The sequence below is a fragment of the Prionailurus viverrinus genome, chromosome D2 (assembly GCF_022837055.1).
Source record: "Prionailurus viverrinus isolate Anna chromosome D2, UM_Priviv_1.0, whole genome shotgun sequence".
Classification (NCBI taxonomy): Eukaryota; Metazoa; Chordata; class Mammalia; order Carnivora; family Felidae; genus Prionailurus; species Prionailurus viverrinus.
The window spans coordinates 55883103-55903700 of NC_062571.1; the positions used below are offsets into that span (position 1 = coordinate 55883103).

A 20598-nucleotide genomic window follows, 5' to 3' on the forward strand; every position below is an offset into this window, starting at 1 on the left:
GCTCATGTCTTTAAGAAAATATATCCTCTACTGGTCCTATTATCAAGGCATCACAAAATAATATGTCATCCTAGAAACCATGGTCTCCAAAAGGTTTTGGGAAACATAACGAAAGGATTGGGCATGTGCTGGAGTATTGGCAATTAGTACATTTAGGAAGACTCATGTTTTACCGATATTCCTCCCAGTGAGGTGCTAAGTAAAAACAGTCTTTGGATTATAGAGAGGCTTAAAGCCCTCCCTTATTCACAAATCACTTGAAGGTAGGGGCACCTGGATGGCTCAGTCCGTTAAGTGTCCGGCTTCAGCTCAAGTCATGGTCTCCCGGTTCGTGGGCTCAAGCCCCGTGTCAAGCTCTGTGCTGAGTTCAGAGCCTGGAGCCTGCTTCGGATTCTGTGTCTCCCTCTCTCTCTGCCCCTCCCCTACTCAGGCTATGTGTGTGTGTGTGTGTCTCTCTCTCTCTTTCTCTCCCTCTCTCTCTCAAATAAATAATAAAAACATTTTAAAAAATACTTTTAAAAAATCACTTTTAAATCTAGTTGGTTCAAAGACAACTAACTTAATTTGATCATCTTAAAGGATGTTCGTCAAAGGGTTTAACATAGTAATTGCTGGGTAGTGGGACTGTCGATTTTAATTTTCTCCTTTATAACTTTGTGTTCTTTTTCTATAGTACATATGGATTACTTTTACAATTGGGAAAAATATATTTTGTATATCTTTTTAGAAATCATAAAAAGCATCTCAGATAAGGTAGACTGACTTCTTTATGTGTTTCAAAGAAGTTCTAGATGAAAGACTTAGTAAGTAGGGGCGCCTGGGTGGCGCAGTCGGTTAAGCGTCCGACTTCAGCCAGGTCACGATCTCGCGGTCCGTGAGTTCGAGCCCCACATCGGGCTCTGGGCTGATGGCTCAGAGCCTGGAGCCTGTTTCCGATTCTGTGTCTCCCTCTCTCTCTGCCCCTCCCCCGTTCATGCTCTGTCTCTCTCTGTCCCAAAAATAAATAAAAAACGTTGAAAAAAAATTAAAAAAAAAAAAAAAAGAAAGAGTAAGTACTCATGCAGGTTTCTTTTTAATAGGATCCCATTCTCAATGCTCAAAGATGTATTACTTAACAGCAAGTAAAGAACCAGAAGGCTTTCCAGAATGGCCATTTATTGATTCAAAAATTGTAATACATCTACTTCACAATAAATCAATTCATTCTCTAAGTATAGACACTCTAGGTGACCCCAAACTTATACAACCCAGAGATCTCTGGCTAACATAACAATAACACCCTCAAATAAAGCCTTTGTGAAGATGGTGATGTTTTTCCGTTTTGGCGAGAACACATTTTCAGCATAAAACAGCTTTGGAGGACGAGAGTCCAACAGGCAAACATGTGCTCCTACTGTTCCCACAAAAGCAAAGCAGTTATGCCAACTGTTAGAAACATGATAAAATCATGGCATATAAATTATGTAAACAAAACATGTTCTATTTGTTCCATAACAGTATAAAATCATGTTAATTTTCATCCAGATAGAAAGGCTTTAACCCTCTAAATCCAAATAATCTAAGCCCCTCATTGCCACCCAAATATTTAAAAAAAATTTTTTTAATGTTTATTTTTTAGAGACAGAGAGAGAACATGAGTGAAGGAGGGGCAGAGAGAGAGGGAGACAGAATCTGAAGCAGGCTCCAGGCTCTGAGTTGTCAACACAGAGCCCAACATGAGGCTCGAACTCACAAACCACGAGATCATGACCTAAGCTGAAGTTGGATGCTCAACCAACTGAGCCACCCAGGCGCCCCCCACCCAAATATTTTTGATGTGGTATGCCTAAACTTTTGGGATGCCCTCTTCTGACCTTGTAAGAGTTTCCCATGTATGTAGATAAGTATTGTCTAAATAATAGTGAGTCAAAGATCTGGAATAAGATTAGGTCTATCATGAAATCCTTTGGAGATGGTCAACCAAGGCTCCACTCACATGTTACCACTATCAATTTTTTTAAAGCTCAGGTGTAGAGACAAGCATTTAGGGGAGGAAAAAAAAAATTATTTAAAATAATTAAACCTATTTATTTTGAATTTTTACTGAATAGCAGTGTAGAAAAAGCCCACGCTGATGTTTTGTTCACCAAAGCATTGTTATCACCAGAAATAGAAGAAACCTCATAATCTGATCTAGAACTTTGCCTTTTAAATTTTTTTTTTAACGTTTATTTATTTTTGAGACAGAGAGAGACACAGCATGAACGGGGGAGGGGCAGAGAGAGAGGGAAACACAGAATCGGAAGCAGGCTCCAGGCTCTGAGCCATCAGCCCAGAGGCCGACGCGGGGCTCGAACTCGCAGACCGCGAGATCGTGACCTGAGCCGAAGTCGGACGCTTCACCGACTGAGCCACCCAGGCGCCCCTAGAACTTTGGAAGAGAATGGAAAATAGAACATCACAAGAGATCTGAAATGGTAATATTCTAAAGATTTGGGGGGTGACATTTTTGTCAAAACTAACAGGAGTTTTCACTGATTGTATTCAGAATCACTGGACTTTAAAGTCTGTTTGTTTGTTTTTCTCTTTGTAACTTAAAAAATATCATTGCTCCACAAAACAACTCCTAAGGAGGTAGCTGGGACTGAGGCTAGTGTCTAATCTAATTCAAGAGCTTATTCTAGGGCTCAGAGAATATCTGGATAGGACTGTGGACAAGGAGTGTGTGGCACAGCCTGCATTACTTGCCTCAAAACCCGTTCAGCCTCAGTAACAGAACCCAAAAGTTTAGCTGGGCGCATGGTCATGAAGTGAAAAGGACTTTCCCAGCCTCCCTTTCATTGAGGCATGGCCACATGACTAAGTTTCAGCCATGAAATGTAAGCGGAAGCATTGTTTGGGACTTCCGGAAAGTCTCCTTTGTTTTTATTATTATTTTTTTAATGCTTATTTATTTTAGAGAGAGGGAGAGAGACAGAGCACTCGCGGGGGAGGGGCAGAGAGAGAGGGAGACACAGGATCCGAAGCAGGCTCCAGGCTCTGGGCAGCACGGAGGGCTCAAATTCACACGCTGTGAGATCATGACCTGAGTGGAAGCCAGATGCTTAACCAACTGCGCCCCTGGAAAGTCTCCTTCAAAAGTGAGGGGGAGAGATATGCCCAAGGACACACAACCAGTAGGTTGTGGAACTGGACTCAAACTTCTCTAACTGTGTGATTCTACTGCATCCTAAGGACATAGTGAAATCTTGTGAACCATCTACAGCAGAGTTTGGCAAGCATAGGTCTGCAAGCTAAGAATCATTTTTACCTTTGTAAATGGTTGAAAAACAATCTAAAGAATATTTTGTGGCAATTTCAGGGTCTATAAGTAAAGTTTCATTGGAACACAGCCACATTCATTCACTTACATGTTGCCTCTGGCACCTTTTACAATGAATGACAGGGCTGAATAGTTGTGACAAAGTTGCCATGACCTACAAAGACTAAAATGTTTATTATCTGGCCCTTCACAAAAAAAAAAAAAAAAAAAAAAAAAAAAAAAAAAAAGAAAGAAAAAAGAAAAAGAAAAGAAAAGAAAAGAAAAAAAAAAAAAAGAAATGTACTGATCTGTGACCCACAGAAAGGGAGGAGGTATGGAGTCAAAAGGGTGTGTGGCTAGGTAGGAACAGTGCAACTCTGGTAGCCATTCTATAAGTTCAAGTGGGCCAGAGATGAAGTGTCACTGCCTAGTAAAATCAGGTGCTCATAAGCATTTGTTCATGTGACAAAACATGTAAGTATGGCCAACAAGCACATAAAAAAAGATCCACAGAGGGTATTATGCTAAGTGAAATTAGAGAAAGACAAATATCATATGACTTCACTCACATGAGGACTTTAAGAGACAAAAGAGATGAACATAAGGGAAGGGAAACAAAAATAATGTAACAACAGAGGGGGACAAAACAGAAGAGACTCTTAAATATGGAGAACAAACAGAGGGTTACTGGAGGGGGTGTGGGAGAGGGGATGGGCTAAATGGTTCAGGGGCACTAAGAAATCTCCTGAAGTCACTGTTGCACTATATGCTAACTAATTTGGATGTAAATTAAAAAAAAAAAAAAAGATCTACAGCACCAGTAGTCATCAAAGAAATGCAAATGAAAACCACGAGACACTACCACACACCCACTAGAATGGCTATAATTAAAATGACTACATATTGGTGAGAATGTGGAGTAACAGGAACTCAGATATTGCTGGTGGAAATATAAAATGGTACAAACACTCTGGGAAAACAGTTTGGCAGCTTATTATAAATTTAAGGATCCACTTACCATATGACCCAGCCGTTCCACTCCTAAATATTTCCCCACAAGAAATGAAAACATATAGCCGAACAAAAGCTGGCCCCAAACTGGAAACATTCCAAATGCCCACTAACAGGTGAATGGATAGACCAATTGTGGCATATCCATACAGTGGAATAATACTCAGCAATAAAAAGAGACAAACTACAAATACATCAACAACATGGATGGACATCAGATACGTAATGCCGAATAAAAGAAGCCAGACTCCAAAGAGAACCCTTTGTGTATGGGTTCCCCACTTTTTGAAGGTTTGTGTTACACTACTTTGCTTTTACGAAAGACTTACATCGGTATGTGTTTTCACTAACCAAAAGAAATCCAAAGAGGATATTCACTTTGATGGAAAAGGCAAAAAGCAAGTAGCATCCAGTGCTCGTTTTGCAGTAGGTTATAGAGGCAACATATACCCCAAGTAGTGAAAGTGGCCCACCAAGCTCCCTCCCCAGGAAGTACACGAACACCTCAGCATCAAGCTGCCACAGCTTCGAATTGGATCTGTAAGCACCTGTGCTTTACCTCAATTTATATTGTGCATCCATTAGCAAGATGTATCCTTCTTGGGTCTGGGAACACTCAGACAATCTTCCATATTTATTAATGGTAAATGCTTCTTTGCTTTACAACATTTGGCTTTTATGAAAGCTTTCAGAGAATGCTCTATTTTCAGATAGTGGGGGAAATCTGCACTTGTATTTGTTTAGAACTCTAGGAAAGACAGGTTTATTCCACACTGATAGATCCTTGTCTCATGGATGTTACTCTCAATGGTTGCTTGGGTGGGGCTTGGGTTGGGGAGGTTTAGTGGGAAAGGGCACCCAGAGACCTTTTAGGGTAATGCTAATGTTCTAGATCTGGATTGTAGTGGTGGTTACACAGGTGTATGTATTTGTGTGTGTATGTGTGTGTGTGTGTGTGTGTGTGTGTATTTATATATATATATATATGTATATTTATATATATGTATATTTATATATATATATATAAATTTTTAAAAAGGGGCCCACATCTTCAGGACCCAATAACAGGGAGGAGCACTGATGCTGAGCATCACCATGAATCCATGCAGTCATAAGAAATCCACATGGAAGAGAAGAACAAAGATAAAAAGGTTACTTTCCAGACAGAGTTTTTCTGATCCTACAAGGAAGTGGCCTCAAACAAAGTCTTCTTTGTAGGCTCCTTGCCGTAGGGCATTTTTGAGCCAGGAAAAGCCCAGCTTTTATCCTATATCAAGGGTTGCAAAGATCCTAGAAATGAGGCCTTTAGTACTCGGACCTTTGGATTTCTCTAAACTGAATAAAAATTATGAATACCCTCTTATTCAGTTTCTCTGAAGTTTCCAATCAGCAAGTTACCCACTTGGATTCTTCAACTGGGAAACGAAACACATTTACCTGCACTAAAAATGTAGTCAGTTGGTTTGATCTAAGTCCCTGCGGGAAACTTGATCCATCAAGGTAACTGGACCGAGTCAGTTGGAAGTTCAGGATGTAGTTGCTGGCAATTAAGTCTGCTTTAGTTTCAGCTAAATTAAAGTGGTCGTCCTTCCTCATAAGAAACATACTAGCTACTCAGAGTTGAAAGAGTAACATTCTAGCCAATCTGAGGGGTAGGGACAAAGTTCAATAAAATCGGCATCTGATTTCTCCTTTTGGGTAAAATTTGGATGATGGGGAAGGTTGTGACCTGGCCACTGAAATTAGAGAGAGATGGAAGAAGAATGGTTTTATCTGGGAATGGCCAGATGGAGCAGACGGTTCTTGAGGAATAACAGAAAATCTCTGAGTCTCCTTCCGCAGGAAGCCTGAAGCAATACCCAGGAGATGAGGATTGTTAAGGGAGCCAAGGAGGGATTCAAGTAACAAAGTGATCTGTAATTGCAAGTCTTTCCAGAAGAGGGGGAAGGCCACTTCATTATGCCTCTCAATTGAGTTAGAATTAAAAAGAAAAAAGTTTTTTTTTAAATACCAGTTTCAAATAACAACCAAGATAAATCCCTGAGAGAAATCACAACGGAGTATAATGATTCTAGTCCTAAGACAATGAGACAGGTAAGGAAAACACCTTCAAAGGAAGGTGCTTGGGAAGATGGGAATGATAGAGAAATTTACATTTGATCTAGATTCTCTGAACCAATTGTGCAAATCCAAGATAAAGGGTGGGACCCTTATCAGTGATCTGTGGTGGGTGGTAGGAAAGAGGAAAAAGGGCTTAATGTAAGTCTCCTCAGGAGTCTTACACAACTGCAGAAGAGAATGGAATTTATAAAGCTATAAATTGAATCTATTCAGTCTAGAATTCAATTGAGTGAGGGTTTCAGGTTTTGGGGCAAGTCCTCAAAAGTAGCCAACAAAGTATAAAGAATTAGTTCATAATCAAAAGAGGCTATGAAGACCCCTGGCAATATGCAATGGGCAATGCCAGAGCGGAAAGCTCAAAAGCGGTTTCAGAGATCATTTCAAAGGAGAAAGCGCAAAGCTTGTAAGAAGCCAGATAAGTTTGCAGAATGCTGCATATTATGGAAGAAGCAGTGGTGTAGCTCTGGATGTGATGCCTGGAGCTGCTGCAGCCATCTTGCTCAGCTTGATGTTAACATCATAATGACACTTTCTCCTACAACACAACACAACACAAAAGATGGCAGAAAGAGTTGGAAAGAGTCTGTGTCCTTGATGACATCACTGTGCCAATGAACAGAGGCAACCACCCCTGAAGCCTGCCCTGCACTTGGAGTTCCTGTTGTAAGAGCTAATTCTGCTGTTTAATCTTTGAGTTTGGGTTTGTTACTTGCAGCCAAAAGCATAAGAGATAGATTCCTCTGTACTACTTCCTGTACTCGCCTTCATGCGGCCAGATATTTATACATTTTCTTGTGTTCTCTTTGCTATGCCATCTTTTAGACTTCTGAACAATCTCAGGTAAAAGATTTTTTTATGCACTTGTATACACACACGCACGCACACACACACACATACTCATTTTTCTGAAGGTTAAGATGTTTCTATTTCCCATACATTTTGGAAGAGGCGTGTTATAGTCATGGCTCCTACTCCTACAGTTGCTGGTGCTGTGAAGGTTATGAATGCTACTGAACCATATTTTGGAAACAAAAATAAAATTTTAGCTAATTATACCTACCAATGTGGTGCTGTAATCTATGAATGTCTTAAGCCACTTAAGATGAAGCAACTGTACATCTTACAAGCTCAGATGTGTAGGCATAGTAAGTGTCCCTGTTAATTCAAAGCTTGCTGATTGCCCTCAAGTGACAAATGCAGCAAACCTTCACTATCACAGGAAATGTGCTGGGGAATTTTCCTGCAATTTTACCACAGGTATTCATCTTTTAGGAATCATGTCTAAATTTGCATTTAAATTAAATGCATTAAATTAGAGATGAGTACAGTTACAGAAGGGATGGGGTAAAAAAAATCACTTAGAATATTGGCAAAAGAATGCTCCATTAGGCCATCCAAACAAGCTAAATAATCTCAAACTTGGTTATAAAAATTAGTTTTACTCTTAAAATTATAGAGGTACTTTTCAATCTGGAGGCTGTCTCAAAGGTCCATGACTCAATTTTCTCAAACTTGAGGCTTTAGTTGTTCATATTCTGTGTATATAATAAGCTTCAAGGAGGGCCTAATCTTCTATGTCCCAGTGTGGTCCTCCATAACTTTTTAAAAGCATGTATATATATATATATATATATATATATATATATATATATTTTAACCAGTGATTCTTATTTCACTGCCAAAAGGAATAATCAAAATTTAGTTTCTGCTAAACTATCAGCAAAATTTATATCCAATCTAACCCAGTATTCATATCTAAGACGAATACCATGTACAACCAACTTCTTCCCTTATGTTTCCATCACCACCACTCTGGCCTGAGCTACCATTATCTCACACCTGAATGACTGGACTTCTCACCTCCGCTCCACTCAACGCTTGTCCTTTCTTCCAGCTCAAACAAGGGGATCCTCTGAAAACTCAAGTCCGACCTCAAGCCTCATCTCCTCATTCTCTCCCCTGTACAGCCACGCAAACTTTCTTCTCATACCTCTTTCCTGACTGTTCTTTCCTATCATAGATTCTTGCACATTCTAGCCCTTTTATCTGGGGAATACTTTCCTTCCTTGTACACGTACACAACATTCAGTCAGTCTTCAGCCTGAGCACTATTTTAAGACTTCCTTAGTACAGTCAAATTCTCTTGTTCTAGACTCTCATATAACCTCATACTTCTTCCTACTACCTGTTAAATTTGCATTTTTATATTTCTCTGTGGTTGTCTGGTAACTGGTGGTGTTATACTAAACTGTAAGCTTTATGAGCAGGGGTTTTATCTGCTTTTACTCACCATTACATGCCCAAGGTTGGGCACAGCAGTGGAGGCTCAACGTATTTGTTGAATGAAAAAATAATTTTGGCAAACATTTTCTCTCATACACAATAGTCTCAGAAGAAACATGAGTCTTATCATTTGTTTGTTTGTTTTCCCTGGTTGTTTTCAGTGATCAAAGGAACTCAATATGGATTCTTTGGCTAAAAGATTTTTCCTTTAAAATGTAAAGGAACTTTCCTTCATGTAATGAGAAGAAAGACCTGGACCTTCTTAGCACCCATCCCTTTTGGAGGCTGGTGGTAGACTATGGATAGCATAAAAAGATACTGCCAGAATGCAAATGTCCTATTACTTGTGACCACAAGATATCAACACCAGGACCATTTCCTTCTCTTGTCCCTAGAAATAGTTTCATCAAGTGAGGAATTACTCAGCCTCCTGCTTGTCCCCTTTTCTGAAGCTGACATCCTACTCAGCATTTGAACCCTAGTAGAAGCTAGAATCCTATTCAATCTAATTTCAAAATAATGATACCAGCTCTATCTCTTCATTTTCTCCTTTTAAAGGCCGTGTTAAGTTGCTTTCCTGAATTTTATTCTTGTGACACCAATCAAGGCATAAAGGAGTGGGGGTTGGTGGGTCGGGAAATAGTGCCTTGTTCACAAATGTTAGGTTGAAGGACTGGTTTAATCTTAACATCTCAGAGGAAGTATACAATGGTTACAAAATCTCTCTTCTGGGAAAAGCTGCCTTCATTTTCACTTTCTGTGCCCCCCTTCCCCACTGCCCCCCCCTTTTTTTAATGTTCTTGTAAAAGATTCTACTAAGATAGATTGGAAGTTCCAAGGCAAGTTCTCTTAATCTGGAGTGATAAACAAGATTTAGCAATTGTGAAACCCTTGAAAACATATGCTAAATTTTGAGTGCATGTTTTGGGAGTACATTCTTCCAGAGAAAGACTCTGGGTTTTATGTCAGATTCTGTCTCTAGCATCTAGTACAGTGCCTGGCATGCAACAGATACTTAATAAATATATGAGTAAGGAATGAGAAAATGAATGAATGAGATGCCCTTAAAGACACTGAGAAGGAATGGCTACAGAAGTAAGTTATCTGATTCAAGGAAAAGAGTAGTGGCAGAGAAGCCAAGGAAAAAAAGATTTTATGAAAAGGCAGTGGATAAACTGCCGTCTGTTGAAGAATAGTCAAGTCAGATGAGGTCTGAAAAGTGCTCAGTGGATTTAGAAACAGGGTGGCAGCTGGAGACCTTTAAAACTGATAGCTTCCTTTGGGGTAAAATATTGCAGTTGGTTGGAGAATAGGAATACAAAGTAAGGAACTGTGGATAGAGACAACTCTTTCATAAACCACGGAAAATGATGAGTTGCTATAGGAAGGTTTTAGTTTTTTAAGATAGAAAAGGCTTGAAAATACCTAAATGCCAATGGGAAAGAGCCAAAGATAAGTAAAGGAACAAAGGTCCGAAGAAACAAGACTGGGAAGGGATCCAGAGCTTTGTATCAGAAGAGGGTCATCTTTTCCATTGTGAAAGGAGGAAGGAAAAAGAATGGGTACCAATTAAGCAAGTTAGAAGGTTTGGTGGTACTAATTTGAGAAAGATTGCATCTTATGGGTTCTATTTTCTCTGAGATAATGAGAGGTAAAATAATCTGCTGAGAATGAAGGGGTACAGGGGTGGGTGGATACAAGGGGAAGGTCTTAGGTGAGCAGAAATTTAAAATAGCTCCTGTGGAGAAAGGGAAACAGGGAAGAATTGCCAGGCAAAATCATGAACCTGTATTTGTTGTGCTGCTAGTGTTCTCTGATGGGTGCTTTTTCTCTAGGAAGTCTTTTAAGCAGAAAGCGGTTTCTAAGAAGAATCCCTAATCACTAGAAGCTAGTGAGCCTTCTCTAGAGGCTTCTCTCTTGAGACTGAGTAACTCAAATTCAGGTTCAGAACTGTGAAGATATCATTTCTGTATTACATACAGAAAGTATGGTGGCTTTGATATTAAAGGTAAGAAGTCATTGATATTATTTTAAATACATAGAATATAAAAGTTTGCCTTTTAAGTACCTAAGAATGGCAACAGGAAAGGTTTTTTTGTACTGGGAGCTAAAAATCACTGTTAAAACCAAAGCCCGAAAATAACTACGAGAGGGCCACATTGGTAGGCCCATTAACTGGAGCAATCAGCTCTCAAGAGCTTTATCCTGTCACTTGATAATGTCAGGGTCAACAAATCCATGACAAAAAGAGGGACATCTTGAGAAAGAAATCCCAGAGGAAAAACTGGTGAGAGTGATTGTCCCCAAAACAGATGGAGGACTCTCTCCTGTCTACTCCATTGCAGACAAAGCCAAGTTCAGTCTCTCAAGTTCAGTAGTTACCTGGTCATCAAGCAGAGGGGATATGTCATGTCCAACCCCCAGACTGATGCACATTCTCTCTGTAGTGTTCCTCTCCCTCTGGCTACAGACATCCAGAAGTAGCTGGTGGCATTAGATACCTCATCATTGTTACTTCCCTCTATGCTTCCTGCCTTGGCTTGAAACTTACCATGAGGGTAGGTACTGAACCAAGGGCTAAGACAAGTACTTTCTACACTCTCCATCTAGCCAAACCCACTCTGTCCCTAAAACAGTTCAGCAGTCCAAACACGGAAGCAGAGGAGATGGTTTGGAAGGAAGTCTAAAGTGATCGTGAAGAGCATGGTTCCTAGGAGCAAACTGCTTGGGTTCATATTCTAAAGATACTACTTAGAGGATAGAAACTGCTTTAGTTTCCTCATCAGCAAAATGGAAATGATAATAATGCCTGTCTCGTAGGGCTGCTATGCAGATTACAGGAGACAATCCTGGTAAACTTGGAGAATTGTCTGGAATACAAGAAGCACACAGCATATGTTAGCTATTATCATCTCTGACCTACGGCTGGGTTTTGCTGAGTAGGTTTAACAGAAAGACAAGATTACAAGAGTGCCATGGTTGAAATGATAAGAAGTGAAAAGCAGAAGAAACTGATAGAGTAGCACAGGCAAGGGCCTGGAGTTCTTGAAGTTGAAATCATTCCGTTAGAGGAAATTAGCAGAAAGTAGAAGAGTTTAAGTTTTTTGTTTTTTTTTTTTTTAATGTTTATTTTGAGAGAGAGAGAGAGAGAGAGAGAGAAAGCACAATCAGGGAAGGGCCAGAGAAAGAGGGAGATAGAATCCCAAGCAGGTTCTGTGCTATTGGTGCAGAGCTTGACATGGGGTTTGATTCCAGGAACTGTGAGATCATGACCTGAGCCAAAATCAAGAGTCAGATGCTCAACCGAAGGAGCCATCCAGTTTCCCCTATTTTAAACTTTTAAGGGTGAAGTTGACATAAGTGATGACAAGGTCCAGGGAGTGGGTAGCTTTATAGAAAAGGTGAGGACATTGAATTTGAGGAGGTCAAGCAATCAAGAGGCCAGGATATTAGCTGGGTTATCCACATGGAATTTTATGTAACCTGGCATAAAGGTGGGACTTGGGGAAGGGAGAGAAACTGCAAGTCAGGTACCAAAGTCTTCGGAGAATGAAAGGAAATGAATAAGGATGAAACACATGGACAGAAAAGGGCCCGAAAGTGGTGCAGTCGGACTGTGTTGAACATGCATAAAGATCAGAGCCCGGGAGTGAGGAAGCCAACTGCTCCTTGTGATGCCGACTGAGGCTAGTTGGTGGGAAAGGATGATAGAGCCAAGAATGCTAAATATTTAACATTGCTTAGGAGAGTCTAGTCCAGTGATAAACTGTCCTATCCTAACACTGTCTCTGTTGAGGAATACAGCCCCCCAAATGTTTAGCGTGCTTCCTCAAAGGAACCTGGCTATCCAAGGTATCACAGTTCTATGAAGCCACTCTCCTCCCTCTTAGCATGCTCTAGACCTCAGGAAGGATCACCCGTATCTCTCTCTACCCTGTACATACTCTCCTCACAGTACAGATCATCCTTCATTGCACTTACATGTTTAAATGTCACTCTCATATAGATACTTCCAGGGTTGTTGCAAGATACGGTGATCTTTTCATGTCTGTCTCTCAGCCCTGGGCAGGCATTCATAAATGTCATTTGTGAAACAAGAGACTTCTCACGGTCACCAAATTGGGAGGCAGAGCATAAAAAGAATTTTCTATTAAAATGGGTCATCAAGCCTTAAGCTTTTGATTATAAAGAATGATTTTCTGGTGCACCTGGCTGGCTCAGTTGGTGGAGCACCTGAGTCTTGGTCTCAGGGTGGTGAGTTCAAGCTTTGCAACAGGTGTAGAGATTACTTTAAAAAAAAAAAAAAAGATTTTCTAATAAATATTAGAAAGGAGATGTAATATTTCTTCACCAACTTGCACGATAACATTTCTGAGCACCCTATATTAGAAGAAGTCATGGTTGAGACCTCAAAGGGAAAAAAATCAGGATCTAAAAAATAAGGTTGTGAACTTGTAAAATTCTTTACCTTCAATATACCAAACTAAAACCGATAATGAATTACCAACATTTTATTTGTATTCTTTTTCTAAAAACTTTTAAGGAATTTATTTGCTGTACAGGTTAAATGTGACGCTTATAAATCCACTTTTGCTATAGGTAAATAACCTGAGAATATTTTATTTATTTTTTAGTTTATTTATTTTGAGAAAGAGAGAGGGGGAGAGTACATGTGCAAACAGGGGAGGGGCAGATCCCAAGCAGGCTCTACACTAACAGTGCAGGGCTAGATCCCATGAACCACGAGATCATGACCTGAGCTGAAGTCAAGGTGGGATGCTCAACCAACTGAGCTACCCAGGCGCCCAACCTGAGAAGGTTTTAAAATTTTGTTTCTGGGTTACTTTCAGGTGTCCCGTGCCTGATTTTATTATTTTGATTCACTAAGATTTTATACAAATGTCAAACTTTCTAAATCATATATATTTGACATAAATTCCTAAACATGTGGAGAAAATATACAAAACAAAATAAATGTATCCTAGGATTTTATTCTAGATGAAGTCACATGAAGTCATAATTGGCAGGTCAACCTAGTTGGCAGCCCAGGGAAGGGATAAGCGGCTTAGTAGGATTTATTTACAGGGAAGCAAAAAGATTTTGTTTTAAAGATGGGAAAATAATAGAAATTTTAAAGAAAAACATTATTTTGAGGTGGTACAAAGCATTACCATTAGGTACTTTAAAAAAATCCTTTAGAGTTTGAATTCAAAGAACATATTTGCTCCAAATTTAGTGATAAATATCAGTCGTCCTTCAGTTCTTCAAAATGTACAGGAATATTTAATCAGTATACATAAATTTCTATAAAAACCTCATAAAATTATTTTATTTGAACTCATAATGTCCTGTGAGCCCTTGGCCTTATTCTCCTTAGAGTTTGGGGATTCAGGAAAATAGACATTTATACAGCCTTTGCAATGAATTAACTGAACACTATTCCCTCCTCATTACTGCACAGGCTGTAACTCATAAATGAGTAAAAACTGCATTTTCTATGAAAAGATGCCCTGAGAAAAGCAAACCGATAGTGGAAATTCAGAGAAGGTAGTGGTTAATGTTCATTCAGTAATAATATAATGTGATACAGGGTTTCATTTTAGTGGCAGAGATTTTAGTAGCTATGTAAATTCGACTACCAAGTATTTAGTCTTTAAAAGTTGGGTATGCAAGCATGTAGACTTTCCAGAATTATGTGAGGAAAACTGTAGCTACAGTCATTTATAGCTATAGAATTAGAGATTTTGAACATTCTAGATCTATCCATCATGAATATAAAATAACTGTCTATGTCTCATTTTAGATAGACCATTGTGTTTTTTCAGGGTATGATATTTTTGGTTGATTTTCCCAGATCCTTTTCTGATGATATTTCACATGTTGTTGGTTTTTCTGGCCACAGCAGAACACTTAGCTGATTATCTCTCATGAACTGTCTACAACTCTATAATAATTCCTGTGTCTCCTTTGTGGTTCTAACTGAAAGTACAGCCGTCATCAGACATACTATAAATATAGTTGGGATAATCTCTTTAGTTACATTATCTTACACTTAGCCACCTCAAAACTTGAACACTTTTCTGCCTGTTCACACAGTTTCAAAATGTCTTTCAATTATAGTTTATTTTTAGCATTGGTAACTCAGACACATTAAATACTATTTGTGTATTTAGAAGGATGGTATGGTTAATCACCTCCAGAATACTCATCAAAATTTAATGAAGATATCAAATAACATTTCCCAACTTTTGTTAAAATAAAAATCTCTATATATTAACCAATGTTCCTATACTTTTGCTAACTAAAAAACAAAAACAAAAACCAGTTTGATTCCTTGTTTAAAAGTCTATATGCCAGCATTTCAATTTTTACTATACCTCTTCAAGGAACAAAATGTACCACACACTTGATGACAACCAATAACAACGCACAGAAAAGATGTTTGGAAACAATGACCACTGTTATTTATAAGAGTATTTTCCTGAATGCAAAAAATGTTAGCAAAGGGGCGCCTGGGTGGCGCAGTCGGTTAAGCGTCCGACTTCAGCCAGGTCACGATCTCACGGTCTGTGAGTTCGAGCCCCGCGTCGGGCTCTGGGCTGATGGCTCAGAGCCTGGAGCCTGCTTCTGATTCTGTGTCTCCCTCTCTCTCTCTGCCCCTCCCCCGTTCATGCTCTGTCTCTCTCTGTCCCAAAAATAAATAAACGTTGAAAAAAAAAAATGTTAGCAAAGTATTTTTTCACTGTTAATACCACTCTATATTATGTCAAATTCAGGTCAAACACAATTTTTTAAAAAGCTCTATTTATAATGTGAAGATTTGCTTAATTTGTTCAGCAAATATTTACTGAGCATTTACTACCTGCCAGGCATTGTTCTGGGAAGTGAAGATTTAGAAATGAAAAAGACAAGAATGGTTCCCACTTTTCCATTACCAAGAAGCTTATTTTACCTTGGAGCATTCACATTAAAAAATACATAAACCAGCAGTAAAGTATTAGGTTGTCAGAGATGTCACAGAATTGGGGTTGAAAGGAGCTCAGAGATCATCTACTATGTATATTACCAATTCCAAGAAGCACCTTATTTTACATTTTGATGCTGCAAAAACAGCCACATCTTACAACGTGGTCAGACCAGGCGGTGCTCAAGGGAGAGCTGTCACTGCCTGCACATGCGTGTCAAAACTCAAGGAACAGGTGTCAGAAGCTTGGAAGACAATATGGGAGACAATGGTGAAGGCATTCTTAAGGATTCTTGATGATGCAAGATTCAATTAAATACAATAGTTGAAAGTGTTCGTTTCTTATAGGAGAGGAAAATGAAATTCAGACAGGTTAAATGACTTGCACTAATTTACAAAGCAGGGTAGGTAGTATGAGTCCAGGTTCTGAGTTCTATTCTTATTCTTCTACCAAAGTCTTCAGATATATGCAGAGAAAGGCTCTAGAATATGGTTCTAGTTTTAGGACCACGGGCAAGGAACTTTATCCTCTGACTCAGTTTCTCCATCTGTAAAAAACAGTTTAACAGACCTAATTCATGACATTGTACTAAGTAAGATAATGTACGTACAGGACTTAACAGAGTTTGGCATACGGTAAGTGCCAAAAACTATCTGAGATCAAACTTCACATTTGGTAGGAAATTTAAAGTGACCAATTATCCTACAAATATTGCTCACTATACCAAGCCCACATCTAGTTATTTAACTAAAATACTGAAAATAAATAGACTGGTCAAATATTTGAGCTGATTAATAAAAATTTCCACCTTAACAATGCTTTGTCCAGGTCTATATGGTACTATGCCAAGAACCCAGTAGACTTACCTGCAAAAAACCATAGAAAAAATAAGAATTGACACCAACTATGATTATCAAGTTACTAAGGACTCTGATGTATATGAATGCATTTATAAACACAACCTGAAACAACATATATATAAACAAGGAAAGAATATTCAAAATGCATAAACAGTTCATTTATTTTTGCTTTCTATAAAATATTATTACAACCATATATATTAATACTTGTACAAGAACCACAAGTTTTGGAGGTTAAAATGTACCTACCCTAGGAGGACATGATTTGGTCAGAAGAGTGAGAGTACTGTTCATGATCAATATATTCCTTTATATGTTGTAAAGCACTTTCCCATTCATTATCAACTCAGTGCCTTGCATATAGTATACAGTATATAATTTAAGTGAAAATCTAAATTATAACACACCGTGTTATATAGAGTCAACCCCCTTATATATTAGTTTCTATATTTTTGTTATAAAAATAACATTCTATATGTATATTTCACATCATGAGTTTATTACATTCTATATGTACATTTCACATCGTGAGTTCATTACATAGTTTCAACTGAGATTCCGAATGCAACAGATATACAGTTAAGCAGTTAAAAAGTAATTTTAATTACTAGGAAATGTTAACCAATCAACTCACATTTGTTCTGGTTTCACCCGGAGACAAAACTGGAGAGAACTAACCTAAACGAATATATCTATATTTAGAATTATTGTATTTGCAGAAGCCTCTCGCAATTAAAGTCTTAACACGAGGTACAATTCCGGTGTCTTTGTGTTTCATCATGACAACTACGCAGTAGCAAAGTGCAACAATTTTCTGAATATTTTAAATATTATTTTATTTTCTTGTACCCGTTAGTGTAAGAATGCTTTTGTTAAGAAATCTCACAAGCTCTAATATGTTATCCAACTTTAAACCTTAAAAGAAAAATAACCCAATATTCAACATGTGAAGTTTCTCTATTAATTCTGAAATTTAAAACTAACATTATTAGTTTGCTTATGTTTGGGATTTTTAAAGACCAATCACATCCCGGATATTATTCGAGGGTCAAAGTCTAAAGCTGAGTATGGTTGGGTCGGCAGGGAACAGCCCGATGGCCAAATGTAAGAGCCCCACGGCAAGGTGCATGTCGGGCAAAAAGACCAGGAGCAAGACTCCAACGGGCACGGCCGCTCGAGGGCACTTAGTGGGGCGCCCCAAACCTCTGCCGCCCCCAATTTCCTAGCGTGCCCCGCCTCTCTCCGTCCTCGCATCCGTCCCGCCCCTTCCTCCCGAGCTAGCCCCCGCAGTGCCCGCCCAACTCCAGGACTATGCGGAGAGACAGAAACCAAAACTCGGCACACACGAAAGCCTGGGTAAGAAACGAGGCCCCACCCTGCCAAGAGGGGCGGCTCATTTAGAAACACTTGGCGGCAAGTTAACAGGAAGCGCGGAGGCACATTTTTTAGGTCTTTTGGGGTACCCTGCCGCCTCGTAATCTCATCTTTTGTCCTTTGACAGGCCTCCTTAAAGCCCCAACTCTGAGCGCTTTCTGGGCAGCTCTTGAACTCCACTGCGGCCCCTCACTGATGGCAGCCATGTTAGTTGCATCCGGGTATGTCGAGGAGCCCCGACCAAAGTCTCCCGGAAGTGACGCGAGCGCGGAGGGATTCGCATTCGGCTGAGGTGAAGGGGCTCCGGAAGCGGGTGCGGTAGAGACGGTGACAGGAAAGGTTGGGTCTTATTCACTACCGAGTTCTTGTATCAAGTTTTATGTGTCATGTGTTGTGCTCGACATCAGCATTGCCATGCCATTTAAATCCTTTCTTCCCAACAGGCCCAGGAGGAAGAAATTTTATCCTTTCCAGTGTGGAGACATCAAGGGTCGCAGAGGGCAAGTGAATTGTCTAAGGTCATTCAGCTTGTATTGATTGGAGCTAGTCTGACCCCCTCAGTTTGGCTGCGGAGCCTGTCTTTTAAATCTCCGTAATGCCTACGTTTCGCAAAATCCCAATCTCTGGTGCTTGCATCCTGGCAGGTCGCTTCGGCAAGGGCGTTCACCTTCAGCTCGGCAACATTTGCCCATGGAATGGTGCCAAGCCACCGTGGTCTTTGCGGTGGACACAGACCGAACTGTGTGCCGGGGTCACCTAAACTAACCCAGTGCCCTGGGATCTCACTTGGTCTCCTACCCCTTGAGTCTGCACATGCAGGGTTCTTGCTGACCTCGACTGCAGGTTAGTTGTGGGGATTGGGCACTGACTGTTGGAGCTGGGAAACATTTTAACTCCTGTCGGGCACTTGTAAAGTCAAGACTGTTCAGACCATTCGAGGCCTGTCATCATCGTCCAGTCGGTCTTGATAAAGGACTGACAGCTATTATGTTGGGTTTTCCACCAAATCAGTTGTTTCTCTTGGTTTCCATTTCTTTAGAATATGACTGAGAACCAGTACTTTGATCTTATGTCAACATTAACTATAACCAGCTTTCAAATACTGAAGTGTGAATAGCCAGTGAGGTCTTTTTTTCTTTTTGCTGTGTTTTGTTTTTGTTTTCTTTTTCTTTTTCTTTTACAGAGAGGCCACCAGGTGGGGAAATAGCCACACACACCCCAACACCTCCTTAGAATGGGAACTCTGAGACCCCTGGGTGTCAAAGGTCCCAGGGGCACCGTGTCCTCAGGGAAGGACAGAACCCAGTGCTGGATATCATGGGAGCGAGGCAATATTTTTGTAAAAATAAATTATGTATAGAAAAAAGCACTAAACAAATACATCAGAATTAAGAATGATAATATTCAAAGAGTGGCCACTTAATTCTTTTCTTTTCTTTTCTTTTTATTTTTTATATCTGCTACAATATCTTTTTAATGTAGGGAAATAAACAAATTGACCACAGCAAATCGTTGTTAATTGCTTGCGATAATGAAGACAAAGGCATATTGCCAGATTTTGACCAATGACAGTCCTTGACACAAATTACAGGAATTCTGTTAGGAAAAGCATTGGTTTTTGTCAGGATGTTATCAAAATACAGTTTGGGTATTGATGTTTTTCACACACCTTTGTATAAAAATATCCTACAATCAAAGTTTTTCTTCTAAGAGAAAGAGAAGGATTTGGGGCACTTGAAATTCTGGAGAACAAGTATAAAAAGCTATTTTTATTCTGCTTTCTTTGGGGTTCAGCTTTAAGCTATTTATCAGGTTTAGACTGTGCAAAATAAAGGTTTCATTCTCTATTTCTGTATTCTGCTTCCCGCTGTTGCTCTTTAGTGACCTCTCAAGGAGTGGCACAGAAATACAGTGAAAACATAGACGAGAAGAATGAGAAGGGATTGGGGAGGAAGAAAATATAAAATGTAGGGGAATAAAGGAAAATGCTGATATTGGGGGATATTGGGGTTGAGGTTGCTTTGTAGTTCCAAGTTAGCGTGTAACAACCTTTTTATCTAAGTCTTGGCACAAGACCTGTTGTCCACTCAAATAGATTTGCATATACAATGTTCCCACTCACACATTGAGCACCCACTATGATAATTCTTACCAAAATGTCAGCATTATACTCCTGCAAATTAGACATATATTTTGACAAAACCTAGAGTGTTCTGAACAACAAAAAAAGTAAAATGCCATAGATTCCCCTGGGGTTCCTTCTTACCATATCATTCGCTCATCCTGTAATTAGTAGCATAACGATACTGGAGTGGGAGTGTTGCCTGCAGCATTGTAATACAACAACTACGAAACATCGAGTGAGGTCCTGACAAGATGCATGTCTTCAAAGGAAGTATCTTTTTAAAAAAGTTTTAATGTTTACTTTTGAGAGAGAGAGAAAGAGACAGAGTGTGAGTGGGGGAGGGCAGAGAGGGAGAGAGGGAGACAAGGAATCCAAGGCAGGCTCCAGGCTCTGAGCTGTCAGCACAGAGCTCAATGTAGGGCTCAAACCCACGAACCACGAGATCATGACCTGAGCCGAAGTCAGATGCTTAACTGAATGAGCCACCCAGGCGCCTCTCAAAGGAAATATCTTTATGTTAGTCTGGGCCCTGGGAGAAACAGTTAAGATGAGATTAAGTGCGCAAGAATTTGTTAGAGG

General features: G+C 39.6%; 1 protein-coding gene and 1 non-coding gene across 2 annotated transcripts in view; one reads left to right on the plus strand and one right to left on the minus strand.

The window, feature by feature from the left end:
* The first annotated feature begins 17744 nt into the window (after positions 1–17744).
* LOC125147610 (uncharacterized) overlaps positions 17745–20598 on the plus strand; it is a 40326-nt gene continuing 37472 nt past the window's right edge. Inside the window, exons 1-4 of the mRNA XM_047824677.1 lie at positions 17745–17876; positions 18022–18186; positions 18338–18412; positions 18539–18737. Coding sequence (XP_047680633.1) covers positions 18118–18186; positions 18338–18412; positions 18539–18737 — 343 coding nt within the window. The 5' untranslated portion in view covers positions 17745–17876; positions 18022–18117. The remainder of the gene's footprint in view (positions 17877–18021; positions 18187–18337; positions 18413–18538; positions 18738–20598) is intronic.
* On the minus strand, positions 19133–19221 carry LOC125148542 (small nucleolar RNA SNORD88). Its single transcript, XR_007145620.1, has one exon. It is a non-coding gene; the product is annotated as a small nucleolar RNA SNORD88 (small nucleolar RNA).